The sequence below is a fragment of the Myotis daubentonii genome, chromosome 17 (assembly GCF_963259705.1).
Source record: "Myotis daubentonii chromosome 17, mMyoDau2.1, whole genome shotgun sequence".
Classification (NCBI taxonomy): Eukaryota; Metazoa; Chordata; class Mammalia; order Chiroptera; family Vespertilionidae; genus Myotis; species Myotis daubentonii.
The window spans coordinates 36,379,270-36,402,659 of record NC_081856.1 but is presented as its reverse complement, the minus strand read 5'-3'; the positions used below and the strand labels follow the sequence as shown (position 1 = coordinate 36,402,659).

At 36.3% G+C, this 23,390-nt stretch overlaps 1 protein-coding gene and 1 pseudogene across 1 annotated transcript in view; one reads left to right on the top strand and one right to left on the bottom strand.

Annotated features, from left to right (window-relative positions):
• The window catches only part of PKHD1L1 (PKHD1 like 1), a 131,651-nt gene that overhangs the window by 9,570 nt on the left and 98,691 nt on the right, over positions 1–23,390 (top strand). Inside the window, exons 4-15 of the mRNA XM_059671898.1 lie at positions 403–511; positions 4,299–4,356; positions 5,444–5,537; positions 8,261–8,314; positions 8,843–8,916; positions 10,161–10,203; positions 12,985–13,055; positions 14,601–14,711; positions 16,117–16,206; positions 18,344–18,612; positions 19,892–19,983; positions 22,830–22,989. Coding sequence (XP_059527881.1) covers positions 403–511; positions 4,299–4,356; positions 5,444–5,537; positions 8,261–8,314; positions 8,843–8,916; positions 10,161–10,203; positions 12,985–13,055; positions 14,601–14,711; positions 16,117–16,206; positions 18,344–18,612; positions 19,892–19,983; positions 22,830–22,989 — 1,225 coding nt within the window. The remainder of the gene's footprint in view (positions 1–402; positions 512–4,298; positions 4,357–5,443; positions 5,538–8,260; positions 8,315–8,842; positions 8,917–10,160; positions 10,204–12,984; positions 13,056–14,600; positions 14,712–16,116; positions 16,207–18,343; positions 18,613–19,891; positions 19,984–22,829; positions 22,990–23,390) is intronic.
• Positions 2,316–2,412, bottom strand: LOC132220240 (U6 spliceosomal RNA; annotated as a pseudogene).

The following is a 23,390-nucleotide window of genomic DNA, read 5'->3' as shown; positions in this document are numbered from 1 at the left end:
CGCCCCCTACTGGGAATCAAGCCTGTAACCTGGGCATGTGCCCTTGACTGGGAATCAAACCCAGGACCCTTCAGTCCACAGGCCGACACTCTATCCACTGAGCCAAACAGGCCAGGGCTATGTGACTATTTTTAATGATTATTATTACATGTTGTCATTGCATTTATTTTCCAATAAGCATCAATGCACTTAGAATAAGCATTTGCTCAAGGTCCATAATTTAGAATTTGCAATGCAGAATTCAGGAGGGAATCATCTTTTCAAAATGTAAAGTAGAGCTTAACTGTCCACCAGTTAAAATTGTAGACACCCCTTCAAAAATGACATGTAGTCTTTTCACTAGTACTATACGTTCAATAAAAGGGTCATTGCGTTTTTTACTGTTCTTCCTTTGCCTTCCAGAGCAATGCCAGAAGATTCCTACACTGTTCGAGTCAGTGTGGACGGGGTTCCTGTTACAGAAAATAATACCTGCAGAGGTCTCATCCACAGCCGAGCGTGCAGCTTCTACGTATGTGGGAGCTCATCTTTAACTTTCGGATAATTGATCTTACACTTCCCTTCGTGTGGAACTGGGTTTTTATCTTTTAATTTTTAATTTTACAGATTGTTATCTGTGTCCACATTTAAAGACATGTGAGCATGTAGCTAAGGATAATTTCACCCAGTTTTAATTATCTTCCATAGCTATAGAATCTCTTTTATTACTTCTGATCTCTTTAAAAGGTTTCCTCTTTTTAAAATTACTTTTATTAATGGGTTAAACTTTTATACATCCAAGTTATTTTCTTGTTTACACTTTTTTTCCCTCTTTCTCCATTTCTGTTTTCGGCTTGATTCTTCTTTTTTCTATTTTCATTGGAGTCACCTTCATTTTGAATAGAAACATAATGGTTTTTTCTTTCTCCAGTAAGCCATTCTCTTCCTTACCATGAAAGTGTGAAATAATAAGTCTGAAGTTATCCTTAACGTCACATTTGAAATCTGTCTCTTTTGTTGTTAGTCTAAAAATCTGTCCTTTTACTTTTAAGTACAAATCTGGGCTTTTAAATATATATATATATATATATATATATATATATATATATATATATATATATATATATATATACATTTTTATTGATTTCAGAGAGGAAGGGAGAGGGAAAAAGAGATAGAAACATCAGTGATGAGAGAGAATCATTGATTGACTGCCTCCAGCACACCCCCCACTGGGGATTGAGCCCACAACCCTGGGCATGCGCCCTGACCAACAGTGACCCCCTGGTTCATAGGTCGATGCTCAACCACTGAGCCACGCCAGCCGGGCCAGATCTGGGCATTCTTTTGGTTGTCCCTGAATGAGAATGGAGGGACAACTGACATTTATTGAGAACTGACTTTGTGTTAGCTTATTTTGTTTGTATTATTTTGTATCCACCCATCCCATTCTGCATCAACGATGCCCCACCTCCAAACACTTGATTTCTAAAAAAACGTTGCCCATGTTTCTGTGTTATTTCTGTTTTCTACGGTGTCCTGTGTTTCTGTAGATGGACCCTTAATCTATTTCTAGTCCATTTGTTTTCCTCTACGTTACAGTAGTTCCCCCATTACCCACGGGGGATAAGTTCTAAGACCCCCAGTGGATGTTTGAAACTGCAGAGAATACTGATCCCCACTCAACTTCCTCAACTCTGCCAGAAATGTGGCAGCAGCTCCTTCATTGGCAAATGCAATAATTTTTATATTTTTCAGTCCTAACCTATTCCTGGCTCTGTGTAACCATCCCTGACTTGCAGTAACTGGCTTGATGTCACTCAATGCAGGGAGTCCCTTGCTGAAGTCTTCCTATCATTTTTTTATTTCCTTACTAAATCGAGAGCTTTCACCTTTTCACAAACGGAAGTACTTTACAGTTTCTCTTTGGTATGTCGAAAAGGGCAGCTTCACTACTCTTGTGCTTGGGGCCATTTTTAAGTAAAATAAGGATTATTTGAATACAAGCACTGTACACCATGACAGTCAATCTCATAACCAAGACAGCTGCTAAGTGACTGATGGGCAGGGAGCATGTACAACGTGGAGACGCTGGACAAAGGATGATTCCTGTCTCAGGAGGATGCAGTGGGACTTGTGAGATTTCATCACAATCCTCAGAACAGCACATAATTAGAAACTATGAATTGTTTATTTCTGGAATTGTCTATGTAATATTTTTGGACCCTGGTTGACCCATGGATAACTGAAATTGTGGATAAAGGGGGACTAACTGTATTTGTAAGTGTAGAATTAGATTTGTATATCTCTCAGTTACAGATAATTCTTTTTTATTTTTAAGTATGGAACGCTTCACGAACTTGCATGTCAGGGGCCATGCTAATCTTATCTGTATCGTTCCAATTTTAATATATGTGCTGCCGAAGCCAGCACCAGATAATTCTCTATTTCTCCCATCAGCTCTGCTCTTTACCTATTGGGTATTAATTTTGTTTTTCACATTGTAGTATATTTCCCTTTTGTAGTAATTATTTCTCATTTTGCTTTTGGAAAAGAAGTTGGCATATGTTTACCTGGATAATAATTGCCAATAATTAATATGTAATTGGCTGTATTCTCTCTTTACTCTCACAACAACCCTATAACTGCATACTATTATTGTTATCACTATTTTATGGGTAATAATACTGAGACATTACCTTACTTACCTGAAGTCATACAGCGTGGCGGTGGTAGAGCTCAGATTTTCGTTTAGACAGCCGGACTCCAAAACTGGATTCTCAATCATCATTCCCTCCTGCCTAGTATAGGTGCTTGAATATCTCTAACAGTTGTGTGTTAGTTGCTATTTGCTGCCATAAAAATTTACCCAAACTTAATGACGTACAACAACACAGCTTTATTACTTTTCCACTTTGTAGGTTAGAAATCTGTAGGTCTCAATGGGCTAAAATCAAGGTGTCAGTAGGTCTGCATTTCTTTGGGAGGATCTAAGGGAGAATTTGTTTCCTTGCTTTTTCCATCTTCTAGACCAATGCAGTTCAACCTTTCCCACCTCATGGCACACATAAACTACTAAAATTTTGCAGCAGGCCCAAAAAATACATTTTTTTGCTGATCTGACCAAAAAAATAGGTATAATTTTGACTCATTCACACAGGATGGCTATTGTTGTGTTGGCTGCTGTCACTTTTTTTTTTTTTTTTCATTTGACAATCTAAGGGAAAAGAGGTCAGTGCCTCTGACTAAATAGTCAGGTATTGCATGTTTTTAAAATTCTTGCAGCACACCAGCGTGCCTCTTGCGGCTCACCGGTTGAAAGTCACTGTTCTAGACTGAGGTTGCCCACATTCTTTGGCTTGTGGTCCCTTCCTCTGCTTTCAGAGCCGGAAGTGGTGGTTGAGTTCTTATCACACTGCCTCACTCTGACCTCGCTTCCATTGTTGCATCTTCTTCTCTGACTCTGGCCATTCTCTCGTCCTCTTCCATTTATAAGGAGCCTTGTGATTACATGGAGCCCAGAGGGTGATAATCCCAAATCATCTCCCTCTTCTAAGATCAACACATTAGCAAATCATCTCCCTACATATATTAATTTAAACTAAGGAGAAAAACAGGTAATTTATGATAATCCCAAATCATCTCCCTCTTCTAAGATCAGCACATTAGCAACCTTAATTCCGCCTGTACTATCTGCCATGTAACCTAACATATTCACAGGTTTCGTAGATTAGAGGCATGGACATCTTCGGGGGGGGGGGGGGCATTCTTCTGTCTGTCACAAAGCATTAGTTTCCATCACACCGGCGGCCTGCTGGAATTCTGCTCTCTTCCAGTTCCCATTTGCTATCACAGTTCTTAAGATTTATGCCTGCACTGCTCCAAAAAAGTATCTTAAGCTCGCTTTGATGGACTTTTCCCAAGTTTTGCTTCATGGTTTTTGAAATATGCATTGTTGTTTTTCTTCTTGGGCTTAAGCCAAAGTAGACTTTCTTTAATGTTATTCTACTGAATTCCTAAAGTCTTTATCAGAGAGTCTTATCACTGTGATTTGACTTACACCGATAACCAAAGGATGCTTGAATTTTAAAATTGCAAGCTAGAGACATTTTGAAATGAGAGACGATTTTTAGGGGATAAGGAAAAGATCTTGAATAATCAGAATAATATCCTAAACTTTATTTAGATGTAACAAGGAATATTTTGATAGTGATCTTATGGATACTGTTTAAATAGAAATAATGTAAGAAGCAGAGATATTTCATAAAACTAGGAACAAATTAGAGATAATACTGCTTAACGACAATATTATTTTACAGGCAAAAAGTTTCAGAACTCCAACAATAAGGAGCATCACACCTTTATCTGGGACTCCAGGTCTGTTATATGGCAGCTGAAATATCTTTTTGGTTTGTGGTAATTAATTTACTTTTTAGTATGTAAAATTATTATATCTGAAAAATTATAAATAGCATTTTTCTGATTATACAATAAATGCCAATATTTTTTATAAAATGATATTCAATGTCTGCATAAGAATCTATATAATGTATTTAACTTTCCTCCTATTGGACATTTAACTGACTTTCAATGTTCATTATAATAACTATAGTTGTACCAGTTTATAACTCCAATAGGAATATATGAGAATGCCTTTTTCTGTAACCTTGACAATTCTATGTACAAATTTTCAAGTATTTATATGAAAAATGTAAATTTTAAAAAACATTTCTAATTTCTTAATTTATGTAATTAAATGTACTTATATTTGCTGACTATTTGTATTTTTTCTTTTATAAATTACCTGTTTTTCTCCTTAGTTTAAATTAAATCTAGTCAACATTTTAGATTAGATTATGAGAATTATTTATATTTTAAGGATATTAACCATTTATATGTCATATATGTAGGGAATATTTTTTAATTTATCATTTGCTTTTAAAATTGATTAGCAGTTTTTCTGTCATTCAGTTGCTTTTAATTTTTATTATCAAATCTGTAAATCTTAACCTTTGTTATTTCTTCTTAGTTTTTATGCTATAGAAGATTCCCAAATCCCAATAATATAAATATTACATAAATTTTCACCTACTTTTCAAGAGTTTTATGGTTTTGTTTTTTTATTTAATGCTTATTTCACCTAGGGTTGATTTTATTCTTTAGTATAAAGTAGGGACTCATTTATTTTTTTCCAGTTAAGTCACCCATGACTTCAGTGATATTTATTGAATAATTCATTCTGCCAGGAAGCACCTCTTTAATCTATAAATATTTGTAGATACTTCCTTAATACTATAGATACTCATTAATGTTTTATTGTTTTAGAACAATGCTAAGCTGTACTGGTGAGCATAAGTTATAAGTATTTCGATGCCCATTTTATTGAAAGACCTGCTAATGTTTTGGTAGTAAGTGTGTGGGCCTATGGGTAGATTTTCTTACAGAAAATTTTTTTTGTTTTTAGGTACACTAATAACAATCCAAGGCAGAATCTTCACTGATGTCTATGGAAGTAATACTGCACTAAGCTCAAATGGGAAAAATGTTAGGATTCTGAGGTAAATTATTGATGTGGGAACATATTCTTATAAGTTATAAACCCAAGATGATATTCCAGAAATAATGGGTCAAATTACATTAAAAACCACTACAATGGAATTAACCAGTGTTTTGTCAGCCATATTATAGGAAGAAAAATAAATTGTTGGATGATGCATTGACATGGAGACATCATTCTTTTTCTGTGATGGATTTTAGTAATAAAAGGCACTTGGAGGCAAGTGCCAAAGCAATTGAGTTAAAGTCACAGAACTTTATTACTAGGGAATTTTGTTACTTAATGTAACCGCCTCTTTGTGCACACATAAAAAACGAAAACAAAAACCCCTTATGAATCCTAAAGGTCCAAGCTTAGCCAAGGTCAGGAAGAGACTGCAAGTCTGCTGACATACAATTTGCCATGGTGTACAGAAGAGTGCTAAAGCTGGAAACCATCAATAACTATTAACAAGCTTGAATTTGAATCCTGGTTCCTCCACTTACCAACTGTGGACCAAATGGCCATATTGTCTACATTTTGGCCTGGAAACTAGCATTTTGACTAGAGTTCTCATCCTGTAGCATAGGTGGGTTATCCCAGTCCTGCCTTACAAGGCTGAAAGACTGTTCATTTCCTATCGAAGCAAGTACAGAATCAGTACCAGGGCTTTCAAGTGCTTCTGCTTATTGAATACATATACAAAGTGGACAAATGGATAAATTAAACAATGTAGACAGCACACAGACATGTACATTTGCACATATAATTTTATAAAACATGCAATTCAAAAGGTTTTATTTACTAAGTGAAATAAAGTTGATTTATCTGGCATTTTATGAGGCATAACTCTCAAATAACCTTTGCATGAATCTATAATCTATAAATGTTCATATTGATCCTTATATATAATAAAATAGGGACAGCTTAGCATAAATACAGATCTTGTTTGCTACTGTATAACAGTGTTATGAATGATTTCTAATTCTTAGATGGGATTTTCTAAATCATCCTTTTCCATAATACTGCCAAGGCATAGGAAGTTTAACTTTCTAAAAGAGATTCCTTTCCCCCCACTCTGACTGTAGTTGAAGTTACTTCTGTTTAATACAAAGGAATGGATGGAAATTAGGTCATAAAAATCACAGAATTACAGTCAGCAGGGACCTCAGAGGTCAGGCTACCCAGCCCTCACACTCTGGAAACCCTGAAGTACCATGTATAAATAAACATAGAAAGAATTTCACATCCCTGTTCATAGGAGGAGAGGAGACCTTAGACCTGCATTTATCTCATTTCCACCACATTAATTGTGACAGTAGTGTTCCGAGGCATTTCACTGTGCCTGAATTCTATTAGCACGGAGCAGTGGACCTCATGCTGGGCAGGAAGGAAGGACATCCCAGTTCTCAAGCTGCTTCTGCTACTCACAAGTCTTGTCAATTGGGCCAAATCTCCAAATCCAGACCAGGTACAAATTATAGAGGACATGCAAATGACTACAATGATCTAGTGACTACCAAGGAGATTTAGATCCAAAAGATCGGATGAGTATTATCATAGACAGGCAAACCCAGACCAGTGTGGGAATTACTGAGTGTGGTTAAGAGCAAACAGGGAGCTGACTGTCTGGGTTTAGATTTTTGCTCTACCCTTACTGGTCACAGGCTTAGGCAAGCTACTTAACCCTCCTGTCTCAGTCTCTTCATCTAGATAGTGACAGGATAATGGTTACCGGTTTATAAAAGGTTGCAAGGATTAAACATGGTAAGTGCCTATAAGTGTTTGCCAAAATTATTATTTAGGTGCATTGAGGCAGGGGATTAGAGGGAGGATATGAATCCATAAATCTATAATGGGTACAATAATTCAGGTTACTTTCTTTATAAACCTAATATACTCACCAAATGAAAGGATTTGTAAGTAAAAGTATATTAAAAAGTTCAAAAAGGGGACATCTGTAGTATTTTTAACGATAAAGATACATTTTTTTGAAATGTTCAAAATTCTCTACAAACAGAAGTTCTTCTATTTTAAGTTCAGGTTTATGCCTGGCCTTATTTTGAGTCTGGGATTTGCTGTCACAGAAGCTGGGTGGTTTATTATAATGATGCCAAAAATACAATAGTAGTCAATAACCTGCAGGCCTCCATTAGCATCAGGTTCTATCAGCCATAAAGCAATTGGTTGACTTTATCAGCTGCAGAAATGCAAAGACAGTTGTTCTCTCTCTCCAGCCTTACCCTGCCCCTTCTCAGTTTCTTATTCCCACTTCAGTCTTACTGATGCTGTTAGATATTCTTTTCATCCTGATTTCTCTGTTATGGATCTTCTTTAATTCCTATAGTATGAAACTTACTGCAAAATTATGTTTCATTGAACCTCAGATGGAAGAGTTCTCATTATCTGTTTCTATGTTTTATATTCCCATAGTGCTTACCACTTGCTAACACACCAAATATGTTCTGATTGTCATATTTATGATCAGTCTCCCCAGTTAGAATGTCAGTCCCACAAGGGCAGGGATCTTTGTTTTTTGTTTTGTTTTGTTTTTTGCTGATGTGTTCCAGTACCTAGAGCAAGGACTGCAACATAAGAGGTGTTCAATGGATGTTTGTTGAATGACTAACTGATGGATAATGAGTGATAGGAAAAATACAAGGTGGCATTGAGTTGGTGGGAGGAGAGCATTTTGAAACATTTTATTAAACATAACTTGTTCTTTCTAATAAAATATTTATACAGAGTGTATATTGGAGGAATGCCCTGTGAGCTTCTTATACCACAGTCTGATGATTTGTAAGTAATTAAAATAATTTTCTTTAGAAAAATAAATAGTAGATATAAACATACTAAGTTTAAAGATTAAATTCTAGCAATATCACTTAGCTGAATGCTTTATAAAACAATATAACTTATAAATTTTATAGTAAATTAGCAAGAATTTATAAACTTAGATATTACCTGATATCTCCCAATGTCTCCAGTATAGTATGATATTGACTTTTATTTAGATTATTATGAGAAAGATGTTCTGAGAAATATATTTTATCAAATAATTGTTTCACTTGGTAATATTTTAGACTAAGAGGAATATCATAGGGATAGTCAAATTAATTACACAAATTTCATTTTTCAATGAAGTCTTATTCAAATATCTTCAACCAAAGCTGGGATATATTTTAATTTCACAGATATTATTTTTGTAGCAACAGTTTCTATCTGGATACTTATTATGAAATTCATAAGATGTTTTTAAGGGAGACACAGTATTTTAAAATTTTAGTGTCAATGTAAGCTTTGAAATTAACATATATATTTTATTAGGTATGGTTTAAAACTAGATCATCCAAGTGGAGACATGGGTTCTATGATTTGTAAGACGACTGGAACTTACATTGGTAAATGCTGATCATCATTCTTCATATTTCAGAAATGCCTGTTTCCTTGTTTTGTATTCTCCTGTAACATCAACTCTTTATGAAATGCTAGCATTTCCTTTTTTCCTTGGCTTCTTTTCAGTTTCCTGTAAGCATGTCTGAAATAAATTCCCTTTTTCCTAAGGTTTACATTTAAGGTAAGCTTCTTCAAATTTCTTTTTTTCTTCTTCTGTCATCCAGAAGATTGCTTGGCAAATTTAGCCATTTCACTCTGTTTTTACCCCGTGCTCTATGTACTCCGTATAGATATACCTCTTAGTCTTTGAATGAGCTTCAGGTCCTTCTGTCTCAGGGCCTTTGTAAGCTTCCCATCCTGAGAATCTATATATATAAAAGCCTAAGTGACCATTACGACCAAATGACCAGAATGATGGTCGACCAGTCACTATGATGCAAACTGACCACCAGGGGCCAGATGCTCATCGCAGGAGCTGCCCCCTGGTGGTCAGTGCGCTCCCACAGCCAACCTCCCGTGACCCATCCCCCCAGCTGGCCAGCCGGCCAACCTTCCGTGGCCCCTCTCACCGCCCCCCCCTACTGACCCCCTGCGGCCCCTCCCCCTGGCCGGCCAACTTCCTGCACCCCTCTCCCCCAGGCTTGCCAAACTCCCAGGGTCCCTCTCCTCAGCCGGGTGGCCCCCCGATAGGTCTCAATTGCCAACCAGGCCTAGGGAACCCACCCGTGCATGAATTCGTGCACCGGGGCTCTAGTTTCAGATACCAGGAAAATGTCTTGTCTTAAAACATAAATAAAAAGCCTTCCCTGATCCCCTGCCTTACATTCTCAGAGTTCACACTCCTTTTTCTTGATACCTTTTTCATAATTTATAGTTGTCTGATTGTGTCATTGCTGTCAACCAGCTGTATCCTTCACTAGCTAAGATGCTTTTAGGAGAAAGCAAACTGTGTGGTCACCCTCCATCTCCCAACCCCTGGCAGAATGTCTGACCCAATTAAATAGCTATTGAATGAATGGAAGAAATTTGGGGTCAATATGGTTACATATATTGTATATTATGTATATATTCAAATAGTAGGTGCTTCTTTAAGGTAGTTCTGTTGTCCTGTCTTTGAGGATTAATGGATGGTTGAATAATTACAATTTTAATTTTAAATTTATTTGGTTTCAAATCAGCTTTATAATATATAGTTATTGTTCTCCTATGATTGGGAATTTAATTGATTATGCATTTTAATTAATTCCAGGTCATCACAATGTCAGTTTCATCTTGGATAGTGATTATGGAAGGTAGGTCATTTTGTAAGTAATAATTTTCATAATTGATTAAAATGGGTAAATAAAATAAAAGAGTATATTTACTTTGTGCTATAGATCCAGAGATTAAAAAATTAATCATTTTCTTCCCACAAATTAACATTTTATGGGTCTGTAACTTCCTTTCACGCATAGTTCTCTACCATGGCAGGATCACCCTATTCCTGGGTGCATTTGCAAATGTGTGGAGGTATTTGTTGACTGACACAGAAACTGGGCCAAGCTAATGGCCTTTGGTGGGCAGGACCAGGATGTGCCAAACCTAAATGAATTGTTCTGCCCAAAATGTCATAGCATCTTCCATTGAAAAAATGAGCCAGTTAGAAGATATGTACATAAATCACATTACTTACCCATCAAATACTAATACAGATGTATTAGATCAATAACAAGATAGGTCTGTTGATTTCATTGTTGTCTCTGATGAGAGACTCAATGATTAGAAGTTTGAAAGATGGCAGTATTACAACCAAAGTAGATGTTATACCTGGCGTATGCTCACAGACTGGAAGAGGATATTTGTTCCCTCATGCCTGGAACTGCAGTTGAGTTGGTGAGACCAGAACTGTTATCATAGTATTTTGAGATCATCTAGTTCTAGACATCTTGAGGCAATAGGTTCATAACACAGTGATGCCTGTGCTGGACACTGTATTTATAGACCAATAGATTGGACCAAAAACCATGAAGAATGTTGAAATTCAGGGACAAACCAGAGTGGATGATATGTAAATGGTACTAAGATTTACCTTTGTGATTTACAGGGGGCAAATAACTTAGTGTCCCATGAGTTAACTGTCATTTTCTTCAAGGACATGACATATTTACATAAGCTTGATAAAACAGGATAATAGGATTTTATTGAAAATGTGAGAAAGCCATGTTAGGAGCAGCAATTACTGAGTTTTAAACAATTTCTTGAACTATATATGGTTCTTTTAAGCTCTCAATGTCATCTTCTTCACATGAGAAAAGTGAATTCTTATTTCTGAGACTTTGAAAGGTATTAATTGCCAAATCCATCATATGTCTCTCAGAGAAATAATTAGCCAAAAATAGAAGGTTTGAGTGATCAAGATTGAATGTGATTTATAAGTATACATAAATCAATATGCTGCATTAACATGCCCCCAAAATTTCAATTTAACAAAGCCAGCAAAATTTCACATAATTTAGGGAAATACTGCATAAAATGGTTGATTCTGTGATCTTGACATAATTTTTTAACGCAAATTGCTGTCTTTTTGTATCTTCTCAGAATTGATGAAATTATGTTTTTATATAAAGTAATCTTAGGAATTTAAGATAACTTAAAAATATGACATTTACTACATGAAAACCTATTTTTAAGATTATATGGCATTTTTTAATGCTAAAAATTTTTATAAATCATAAAATACATGTTTTACAAATTTTCAGGGGCATTTCCGAATACCAGATGATCTAATTAAAGGCCACTGGGGCCACCATTCTGCATTTCTTTTAATAGCCAACCTTCTTTCCTCTGTTAACCAAGTACAAACAACAGCTGTTCCAAACTGATAAGGTTCAGATGAGGCTGCCTTAATTGAGAAATGCCTAGTCATTATCAGTAAATTACTGAAAATCACCTCGGTGTCATACCAAATAAATTACATTTCAATTTTATATCAGGAGGCAATTTCCCCACCAACTTAAGCAGAGTTAATTTTTCTGATGCTGGATCTGCCCACAGGCAATATTGTTGGAACTAGCAACATTTCAGATGTGTAGGAAATCAACTGAAAGGTTTATAACATAAAAATGTAAAAACCAGCATGCATTTCTTAAATAACCAGCATAAAATACTTCCAGGGACTCTTTAGTTTTCAAATGCACATTATAATGCCTGGGTTAGATTTAAAGGGAGTTCACTGTTGGTCTCAACCACAAGATTTGCGTTATCCTAGTAGATTTTAATTCATTGTATTCTAGTTAATTATGATGAATGGGTGTGATTCTTAACATTTGAATTTTATAACTTTTCTAATTATGAATTTAATTGGGGTAATTAGGGAGCCACATTTAATTTCTAGGATCAGATTCTTTTCCTTCCCACACCTTCATGCTTACCTCCGGTGGACTGTTGTAACTTGCTCTCATCCTTTTGTACTCTCATGCAAATTAGTAGGTCTGGAGCCAGGGTTCTGGGCTCAACCTAACCAGAGTTCAAATTCTCTGCCTGCCACTTACTCTCTTTGTGAGCTAGTGTAAGACAAGTAAATTCTCTGAGTTTTGCCTACCTTGTGGGGTTGATGTAAAGAATAAATGGCTCAATAAATTAAAATATTTTTTTAAATTCATAACTGCTTAAATCTCTTAGCTTGATACCTGATAAGTGTTTAATAATGTTAGTTATCGTGACACTAAGTGGGCTGGCTATAAGAGAAAGAGAGGAGGGGGGGCCAGCTGAAGAGCCCAGCCTTTATAAAAGGTAATCCTCCTGTTTTTTATGGTGATATAAATGTTTACTTTATTGGGTTATAATTTGCATATAACAAAATGCACATATTTTGGGGATGCAGTTCAGTAAGCCCTGACAAAAGCATATTTGTGTAGCATTCGTATACTTCTACTGTTGTGTAAACAAAAACGAAATCAAGATACAGAACCTAACCTTCCCTAAAATTTCTATCCAGTTCCTTTGCAAATTATAACACAATTTATATTACTAATAATTTTTTCCTAAAAGTTTGTATTTAAAGTAAGAGTTTTTTAACTTTTTTTTTTAAACAGGAGTTTCCCAGAAAAAATGGCATATTTTGTTTCCTCTCTGAATAAAATTTCAATGTTTCAAACATATGCAGGTATGTGATCTTTCAGTGTATGTGTGTGTGTGTGTGTGTGTGTGTGTGTGTGTGTGTGTGTAGAGAGAGTGAAAGAAAAAAAATACATATATATATATTTCATTTTATTAAATCAAAGACAATACTGACTTAAGGTGTGCTATTTTATTTCATGTACTTCTATGAAGTAAAACCACCTGACACAGAGAGTTGAGTCTAATAGGAAGCCCTGGCATTAAACTAGGGCCCTGAAGACTACATTCCTAGTGTAAGGTGGCCTGGTAAATAAATCCAATTGCACTGAAAGAGACAGAAGGGGAACTTGCATGTCTCCACTTTGGCTGCTGTTTGAAGGAGGAAAAAAATTCTGCTGTCAGTTTAAATCACAAGCCAGATATATGCTCTCAGTGTGTCTAAAAGAATCCTCAAGCCTATTACAATTTATTTTAATTTACACAGGTCTCAGGTTGGTAGTACTTCTAGGAGAGTGTCAGAAACAAACACAAGTCTTCTTGAAAGAATTTACTCCCAGCTCAGGAGTGATGGAATTGGCATATTCAGGTTTCATAGCTGTTCAATGTGAAAGAAATGTGCCTTGGAGTCAATCAAATATGATATACTTTATATTTTTATGGAAATTTATTTAATGTGAAGTTCGTATGTGAAACTGAAAAGTTCGGAGTTGGGCTGGGGTCACACAGAACCGACTCAAGGCTCAGTGTAATCAAAATGATATCTATTCAAGGCACCTGGGGCAGGCGGACTAAATCTGAGAAAGAAATCAGTGGCAAATGGGGAGGGGTACATAAGACTTTGATAGAACTAATAAGAATACATTTTAAAAATACATTTTTATTGATTTCAGAGAGGAAGGAAGAGGGAAAAAGATATAGAAACATCAGTGATGAGAGAGACATTAATGGGCTGCATCCTGCAAGCCCCTTACTGGCGACTGAGCCCACAACCCAGGCATGTGCCCTGACTAGGAATCAAACCGTGGCCTCCTGTTTCATAGGTCGACACTCAACCACCGAGACACACCAGCAGGGCAAGAATACATTTTAATAAGAATCTACCATATGTCATGCACTGGGCTCTTTTAACAATATAGCTAAAACTTTTCTATATAAACCACAAGAACTCCAATCAGAGTTAATGTATTACTACATAAAAAAATTATAAAATTCATTCTTCAAGAGCATAAGGAAGAGGAGGCTCTTCTCCTGTCTTCGTGTGTTTTCTTTTGGAATCAAACATCCATGCTCAGCCCAGGTTTTCCTTACTTCCTGGGTCCTCCCAGTACCCGTGTCTCCTTCGCATCCGTCTCCACAGAAGCCTGGTCCCGGGAGATGCAGGTCTCTATGAAGGCCATGTTTATTGTCCTCTTCAGGGCTGCATCAGAGACAAAATAACGAAACACCCAATTCATTTATTTGGTGATGCAAAACCTACACTAAACAAGGTGCTACGGCTACAGGTAATTTAGAAAAATTTTTAAAAGCAAGCATTTGGGTTTATGTGTAATGTTCATGTGCTTCTCCTCCTCCTCCTCCTCCTCCTCCCCAGAGATCACTATGATTTCACCTGCACGAGGAAGCATTCAAGGTGGCACCACGCTCACAATAAGTGGACGGTTCTTTGATCAAACAGATTTCCCAGTCAGAGTTCTAGTTGGAGGTATTTTTCATCACTTTTATTATATTACTTTTTAAGAACCAATTCTGCCCTTTTCTTTAATAATTTGTAAGAAGAAGAAGAGTCCTTTCTCAATTAATATCTTAAATTTAAAGCTGCCATCCATAAATCCCTTGCCATACTTATAGAAACACCTACCCTCTGTTTAATAAATCCTTAAAGGTCATTCTTGAACTGTTGTTACTTCTCAGTGCGTTGGCTAGATATGAGTAAATTTAAAGTAGTATTTGTGGATACTCTCCTCATGACCCTTCTCAGATAACTGCGCTTTGTCTGGACATCAGCAATTACTGATGATATTGGCCTTGGAAAGAACATTAATTGATATAAGTGGTCACAAATGTAGGTAGGGGTTGGCTCTCTGGTTATGCCTCACTTGTATGTGTCTAGTCTTGATCTGTTCAGAGGTAGGGAGCTATGCAGCTCAACAGGGAGGCCAGGATGAATATAATAATGGGGATCTTCCCACTCAGCTGTAGTGACCTAAGCTACCTCGATGAGCAGGAGAAAGGATGTCTGCCTATGCTACTGGCCCATACTTTCTCGGATACAGGCCTCTGCTCATATATTTTCTACTTTGAAGGGATTTCCTGATAAGCCAGCCAAAATGTGATTTCTAGAAGAAAATTAATATAAAGTAACCTCCTCTAACATTTACACAATATCGTTCCTGTCTCTATGAATTATTTCTGGTTACTTGTATAAATATTAAAATCTAGGCCACAGATTTTATAGCTTTATATATGCTATTCTGATTTTTTAAATATAAATATGTTTTGAATATTAAAACCAGGGACATTATTTTAAATTCTTATAATGTGTTTTATGATCCAGTGTTATACAGTTGATATGCAAATATAACATGTAATTTTTATGATACTTCTTTGCTGTTAATGTGATAACCAGATTTGAGATTTTGAATCCTCAATAATTTCTCGAAAGTAACGATTTGAAAATACCATTTACAAATTATTATCCCTTTTGTTTTCATTTGAAGAACTTGGACCAAAGCACTTTTTACTTTAACCTAAGAGGACTGAGGTCGCCTGTTTTTATAAATTTGGAACATCATGGGTTTATTCAGCAAATTTTCTTCAAGGATCAAAATATAAAGCTTCACTTTGGACACAGAATTATATTGTGATATAATTTTTATCAAATTTTTAATTTTGTTTTTCAGAGATTATGCAATTTTTTTACTTAGACTTGTAATATTTTGCCAAGACAATGTTGCCCTGTGAACGTATGACAACTAATGGGTGATAAACTTTAATGAAGGCCCCCACGCTTTGCCCCTTGCTTGTGCTAGTTTGTTTTAATTGGAAAAGTGCTTCAAGACAGGCCGATGTATTTGCATTCTGAAGCTCTGTACCTTGCTTCTCTGTAGGTCAAGCCTGTGATGTTTTGAATGTCACAGAAAACATTATATGTTGCAAGACATCCCCTAAGCCTGATATTCTCAGAACTGTACATCCAGGTAAGTTACCAGAAGAAATGGCCATTTCCGTACTTACTTGGGAAGACTATTATCGATGTATGTCATTGGTGTCTTAGTCCGTTTGGTCTGCTATTACAGAATGCATTAGACTAGGTAGCTTATAAACAACAAACATATATTTCCTATAGTTCTGGGGGCCGAAAAGTCCAAGGTCATGGTACTGGCAGATTAGGCGTCTGGTGACAACTGCTTGCTCATAGATGGCTCCTTCTCAGGCTAAGGAGCTCAGTGGGGTCTCTTTTAGAAGGGCACTAATCCCATTTTTGAGGGCTCCACCCTCATGACCTGCTCAAGGATTTCATCTCCTTTTTGGACAAAACCAGGTCCTCCTAATACCATTACATTGGGCATTAAGTTGCAGTATATGAGTTTTAGAGGAACATAGCCAGCCTACAGCAATTAGTAAAAAAAATTATTTGCGCTTTTTAGAATTTGTAGTTAGAATTATAATACATTTCTTCCTAGTTTTTCTCTTTACACTTTCTGGATTAGGAAATATTTGTATTAAAATAGCTACATCAAGGCTGCACCAGTGGAAGTAAACCTGTCCTAAATCCCTCGGACAGCCTACTAAAAACAGCCATCTCTTTTGATAGAGTACCCTGCTGCCTTTATCTCAGTTTAAATGATGATTACTAAATGTTGGTACAGACTACAGACTACATGGTAACTTAAATTATGCCTTTCCCTGGGTAAAAAATAAATGGCAGAATTTAATCCTTCCTTGCCCAGAATGACTTAGGTATGATAATGGAATGAGAGAAATGGAACTCAAAATTCTTTATAGACTTTCACCTGTGACCCAGTGAGCATGCAGCTGATGGCCTTGATGTCTGCTGTCATTCCACTGAGATTCTGGGCATGTGTTTGAGTGGGCTGTGTACAGTGAAATCAGTTCATAATTACATCAGTGGTTGGTATGTGAAGCCAAATAAATTCTGTTTACTAACCTCTTAAATTTCCTTGCTTTGAATGATATTAGAAAAATGACCAATTTAAGAAAAGAATTTTGATATTTATAATTGATAATGCCAAAGAAAATGACATATATCAGAGAATGAAGTCCTAAGCTTTTCTCTAAATAAACTCAGTAAAAGAGGAGTAGCCATTATTTTCCACATCCAGACACTCCACACAAGCTCGAGGCTGCTGGAGGAAGTCAGGAGCCCTATTGTTGCTGTGTAGGAAGAAAGAAATAGAAAGAGTTCAATGACTTATTTTTTTGGTGAGAAAAAACTTAATCATAAGGTTTATGGCAAATGTAGATACACCCTAAGGAGAATTTTCTCTCTGGTTCTGTCCAAAAAGGGGAGATGAAATCCTTGAGCACAAGAGATGTTAAGAAAAGAAAAATAAAAAATTCTGACAAAACTTAAAGCCAACAGTATTTGTTTTTTGATTAGTTGTAATGCATTAATTAATGTTTTGATACAGAAAATAATCAAAGCAGAGGCTTTGTCGTCAAATGGTCTGAACCTTCAAGTTTTTAGACTTAACTATAAAAGCAACATCAGTCATATCTTAGGTAATTATTATATTATCTTTTTAAATATATTTTTGTTGATTTCAGAGAGAAAGGGAGAGAGAGAGAGAGATAGAAACATAAATGATGAGAGAGAATCATTGATTGGCTGCCTCCTACACACACCACAATGGGGATTAAGTCCACAACCCAGGCATGTGCCCTGACCAGGAATTGAACCATGACATCCTGGTTCACAGGTGGACGCTCAATCACTGAACCACATCAACCAAGCTATAGTGTTAACTCATGTAAAACATTTGTAAGTACCAAATGTTTTATATATTACATGTGTGAAAATATATTACATATCTCTTATAATCTAATCCCCATAGCATCCATACAAATAGTAGAATTACTCCCATTTTACATATGTGGAGCCTGAGATGCAGAGAAGTGAAGTCATAATAAATTGCAGATGGTCTTAATAGCACTATATCCTCTAGATAAAGGAACATGTGGTAACTGTTTTAATTACACACATGTTGTAAAAATATGAGTTGAAATAGAACATCTATAACCACACCCAAATAGAAGGCCATTCAGACACCATATCAAAATTCTGATGAAAGTCTTCTTTCATTATGTGTTCAGGTGGGAGAGGCCTTAAGCTTGAGGTATGGAATAATAGTCAGCCAGTGCATCTTGAAGAGATACTTGAATACAGTGAAAAGACGCCAGGCTACATGGGTGCCAGTTGGGTAGATTCAGCTTCCTATATTTGGCCCATGGAGCAAGACACATTTGTAGCACGCTTCAGTGGATTTTTGGTGGCTCCGGATTCTGATGTTTATAGATTCTACATCAAAGGTGATGACCGTTATGCAATTTATTTTAGCCAGACTGGGCTTCCAGAAGATAAGGTAGGAGAGACAAAGGTAATCTTTGATATTATTAAAACAATATGATAATCTTTATATGTAATCTATATAATTTATTGTAAACCAATAAATTATATTAAAGAATTCATGACATATTTTTTCATGTGGCTGGATTCTTGGCTATTTTTAACATGTGTATTATGAACTACCTATAAAGTTATTATAGAGAATCCATCATCTAAAATAAAATGCTCTCCCATACCTAAATTTTCTCTTTCATGAGAAAAACACGTATGAGTCCTTTACAATTGAAATTCATTTTTATTATGAAGGAATTATAACTATAACAGAGAAAATTTTGGAAAAGAATAAAAAATATTTTGCCATACTTTTAGTCAGTTGTGAAATTTAAACTTGTCATTTCCTTATATCTCTGTTTTGTTCTTTACATAAATAGGATAGTGCATCCAATTTCATAGTACTCTTTTGTCACGCATTAGTATGTCAACATGTTATTAAATAATTTATATAACACCATTTTAATGACTGAATAGTATGTTATTGCATGGTTTTACTAAGCTTAGGTTACTCTCTCTCCATACTGGTAAGTGCCTTACTTTTGATTTTTATGACCACAAATAATATCTTATCAAACATGTGTCATTAAATTATTCTGTATTTTAGATTGCTCCCTAAGGTAATTTCATAAATGTGAAACTATTAGATCAAATCAAAAGAACATTTTATGACTCAATATGTATGCAAAGATCATCCCTCCAACTGCTCACATGATATATATGCTACCTGTGATATATGAATTCCAATTTTATCATAGCTTTCCAGTATGCTGCCTCCAAAAATGGTATAGTTATTCCCAATGGGAACCCACAGCCTTCTCATTTTAGGATGCAGACCCACTTAGTGATCTTTCAGACATATTTTAATGATCTCATTTGGATTAAATCCCTTGAAGTTCTCTTCAGAGCAAAAGAACATTTTATTAGACAATCAAAACCATTCTCCTGCTGCGTGTCTTTCTATTTTCTCTTGCAGTTTTAATTGTGGAAAAGCTGTGGTCTATGCAGTATGTTTGGTATAGCGGGGCTGATGTTAGGGCAAAAGAAATGAAATGAGCTTTGGTAATTATTTAAATTCCATTTAATCATGGGTAACAGTTCTTAGAAAAAAATATAAAGTAGCTTCACATTTTTCTAGTCATAAAAGTGCAAAGACTTACAGAAGTAATAAATAGTAAGTGCTGAAAAGGTTTACTAATATTCTCTCTCTCCATCTCTTCCTCCCCCTCTCCCTTTGGAATAAGATAAGGATTGCATATCATTCTTCCAATGCCAACAGCTATTTTTCCAGTCCAACACAAAGATCCGATGACATTCATCTTCAGAAAGGAAAAGAGTAAGGTTTTTTCTTTAAATTACTGTGTGGTATTTAAAAATTATAAGTTTATGTCTAAATATATTTTCAATTTATTTTTATTGGTGAAAGTGATATTAGTTTACCGGCTTAATTTGTAATTGGTTAGCCTCTGTAGTTTTAATAAATTTCGTTTTATATTCGAAGTATATTGGCATTACAATAATCAGGGAAATTTGACAACTAAATGATCCCTGTTGCTGAAATTATAACTTTGTGAGATATACTTAATTCCATTTTTATTTTTTCACTAAGACCATTCAGTCTATCCAGCCATCGAATTTCTCTGCTTCTACAGAAACCTGAGCTCTTGAATATTGCTAGGAAAAAATTACAAAACCACATGGTTGGTGCCATAGTTAACACATATTTGTTATTCACTCATTTATTCAAGATCCTGGGCCAGGTATTGGAAATTTAATACAAAGGATATCAGAATACACTGCCTGTTCTTAAGAAGTATATCATTTAGTGTTCAAAGGTCAAGTGCAGAGAGAAGATGAAGGTACTATTCAAAGAGCAGATAATGTCATTCAAAAAAATCATTCAAGATTCCTAGAAAACAGCGAGGTAAAAGGCATGATATATTTAAAATAGCTAAGTTACATGAAGAACATCAAGAGATTCATTGAGATCATTTTCCATTTATCACTTGCATCTGTTAGCATTTGCTGCATAAGAAACCACTCCCCAAACTTGAGTAGCTTGAAGCAACCCAGTTTTGTGATTGGCTGGGCAGTTCTTTTGGTGCTGGCTGCTTTCGTTGGTGATTGCTGGCATAGGATGGCTTCGCTTACGTATCTGGAGCCTCACTTTACGCACTTGGAGTTAGTTACCCCAGATGTCCCACTCCACATGGTCTCTAATCTTCCAGGAGATTATAGCCCAGACTTGTTGCAATGATTGAATGGCTCCCCAGCAGGAAAGAGGGCAATTCCTAATGCACATTTACTTTTCAAGACTCTGTCACATTTCCTAGTATCCCATCGGCCAAAGCAATTGGCCAAACATAGATTCAAGGATGAAAAAATAGATTTCACTTCTTGATGGGTGGAGTTTTATTGATTGATTTATTATTCTACCATATCACCCTTCTAGACATTGATAGGATTTGGCTCATAGGCAGCACCATGAAGATCTGGTGGAGCTGGACAGAGGGTAGGGATCACTGGTACCTGGGAGCAATGACACAGTGTTCTCCCTGAGGTCTTGGCCACAGTGATATGCGGAAAGCAATTCCATTCTTTTTCTCCTCCTCCTTCTACCTTCACTTCTTTACATTCTTAAACATTTCCTTTTTAAACCAAGATCACTGGACCATTTCAGGGAAAATGGAGTACCTAATTAATCCCTGCTGCTCCTCAGTGTCAATTCACCTGCAGGCTTTGCCTTGGCCTTGGAAAATGAGTTCAATTTACCTGCTTGGCAGGAACACAGGGCTCGCTTGAAAGCGACTCCAAATGCATCTGCTGCCTGGTCTCTGTGCTCCTGCAACACTAGCTTGGAATTTACACACTGCACTCAGCATGGTGGCTGTGAATTCTGAGACTGAGGCCACGCTCGCTACTTTATTGCACAGAGGTCCCTGAGGGCTTTCCAAAGGTAGCTCATATCTCCAGTTCATTCTACTCAGATGATATAGCCTCATCGTGAAGTGCATGTCTCTTTGGTCACCCTGTTCTACTTTGAATCGTACCTCAGTTACTATTTTAAATAATTTTTCAATTTTTAAAACTCTTTTAGTCTCTGTTATCATATGAACAGAGAATAAGGATAATATATGTTTTATAGGATTTTGTGAAGATTCAATATAATAATGTCTGTAAAGTATTCATATTAGTGCCTAATAAATATTTTTAAGCTGCCAGGTGAGGATATAGAATTGAATGGTTCTTCGTTGAGTCCTGCTCATTAGTGTTGTCTGCCTCAATTTGGTAGAGCTGGCAAACAGGTCCTCAGGGCAGCCAAGTGCCTGATGCAATCCTCCGATTATCAGTTCTATAACGGGGGTGACCCAGAGCCCCATCATTCTAGACAGATGAGAGCTGATAAATGCCCCTCACTCAGTCTTCCATAAACTAAAGATACTATTCTCCATATATAAGAGTATCTGTATAATGACTGAGGCAAGTCAGAGGGACACCCAGCAGTCCCCTCCAAAGATGGGAGCGATAGAGCATTGATAGAGATTCAGGTAGGGAAGCAGTAGCTTTGCACTCACCTGTAACAGCTGGTCAATGAATGCCTTATCCTGGATAGGTAGTTGAATGTTGGGCACGGAGCCTCAGCAATCAAGAATTCCAAATATAAGTTGTGAATCCCATCTGACTTGTTGGGGGGCGGGGGGGACATAGTCAATCTAATTAGTAAAGGTTTCCTGAGGCTGTGGAAACCTTTATCACAGTGAGGTTATCACTGTGTCTGCCTGCCATTTGCTTATACACACGAAAATGCTTAACTTCTGCATGTCCTCCGTACTTTATGCCAGGATCTTTGTCTTATAAGATACAGTGTAATTTTGTTTTAAGATAGTTGAGGATAGGAAATAGTATGTTTTTTGATAATTATTTATTAACAAAACTGAATGAATTAGTATGACTGGGAACAACTCTTTACTAATGCAGATATCTTACACAATTCATTTCCTTTTAGCAAACTACTATGAAGCTTTTAGTAGTTTAATACTTAAAATCAGGGATATTGCAATAGAAATCAATGAACAGGCAAATGTTTTATATAGTGTTGAAATTTTATTCATTAATAAAAAGAACTCATGACAAGTGCTCAGAAGAGAAAACGTTATACTTATTAGTTGCTCTATTTTCCAGATACTACATTGAAATCTTGCTACAGGAGTATAGACTGAGTGCTTTTGTTGATGTTGGACTGTACCAGTATGGAAATGTCTACACCGAACAACAAACAGAAGATGCAGTGAACGAAGAACAAGTTATTCAATCCCAGTCAGCAATTGTCCAGGAGGTTCAGGTTTGCTATGATTATAGCTCCACTGTCTAGAAAGAGAATGTTCACAGACAGGAGCTCTATTTGGTTATTCCTTTTACTAAATAAGAGACTGTTTTGGGGGAAAGCAGTTTTGGAAAATTATTGAATTGTGGCCTGGAGTATCTGTATTATAAACTAAAGAGGCTGTTACTTCATGAAATGTAAACGTTAAGCCCTGGCCAGTGTGACTAAATGGTTAGAGTGTTGGCCCAAGCACCAAAGGGTCATGGGTTTGATTCCCGGTCAAGGACAAGTACCTGGATGAGGATCCTGCTGAAGACAGCCTCTCTCTCTCTCTCTCTCTCTCTCTCTCTCTCTCTCTCTCTGTCTGTCTTCTTCTCTCCTCCCTTCTTCCCTCCCATTCTCTCTCTGAAAAGCAATAG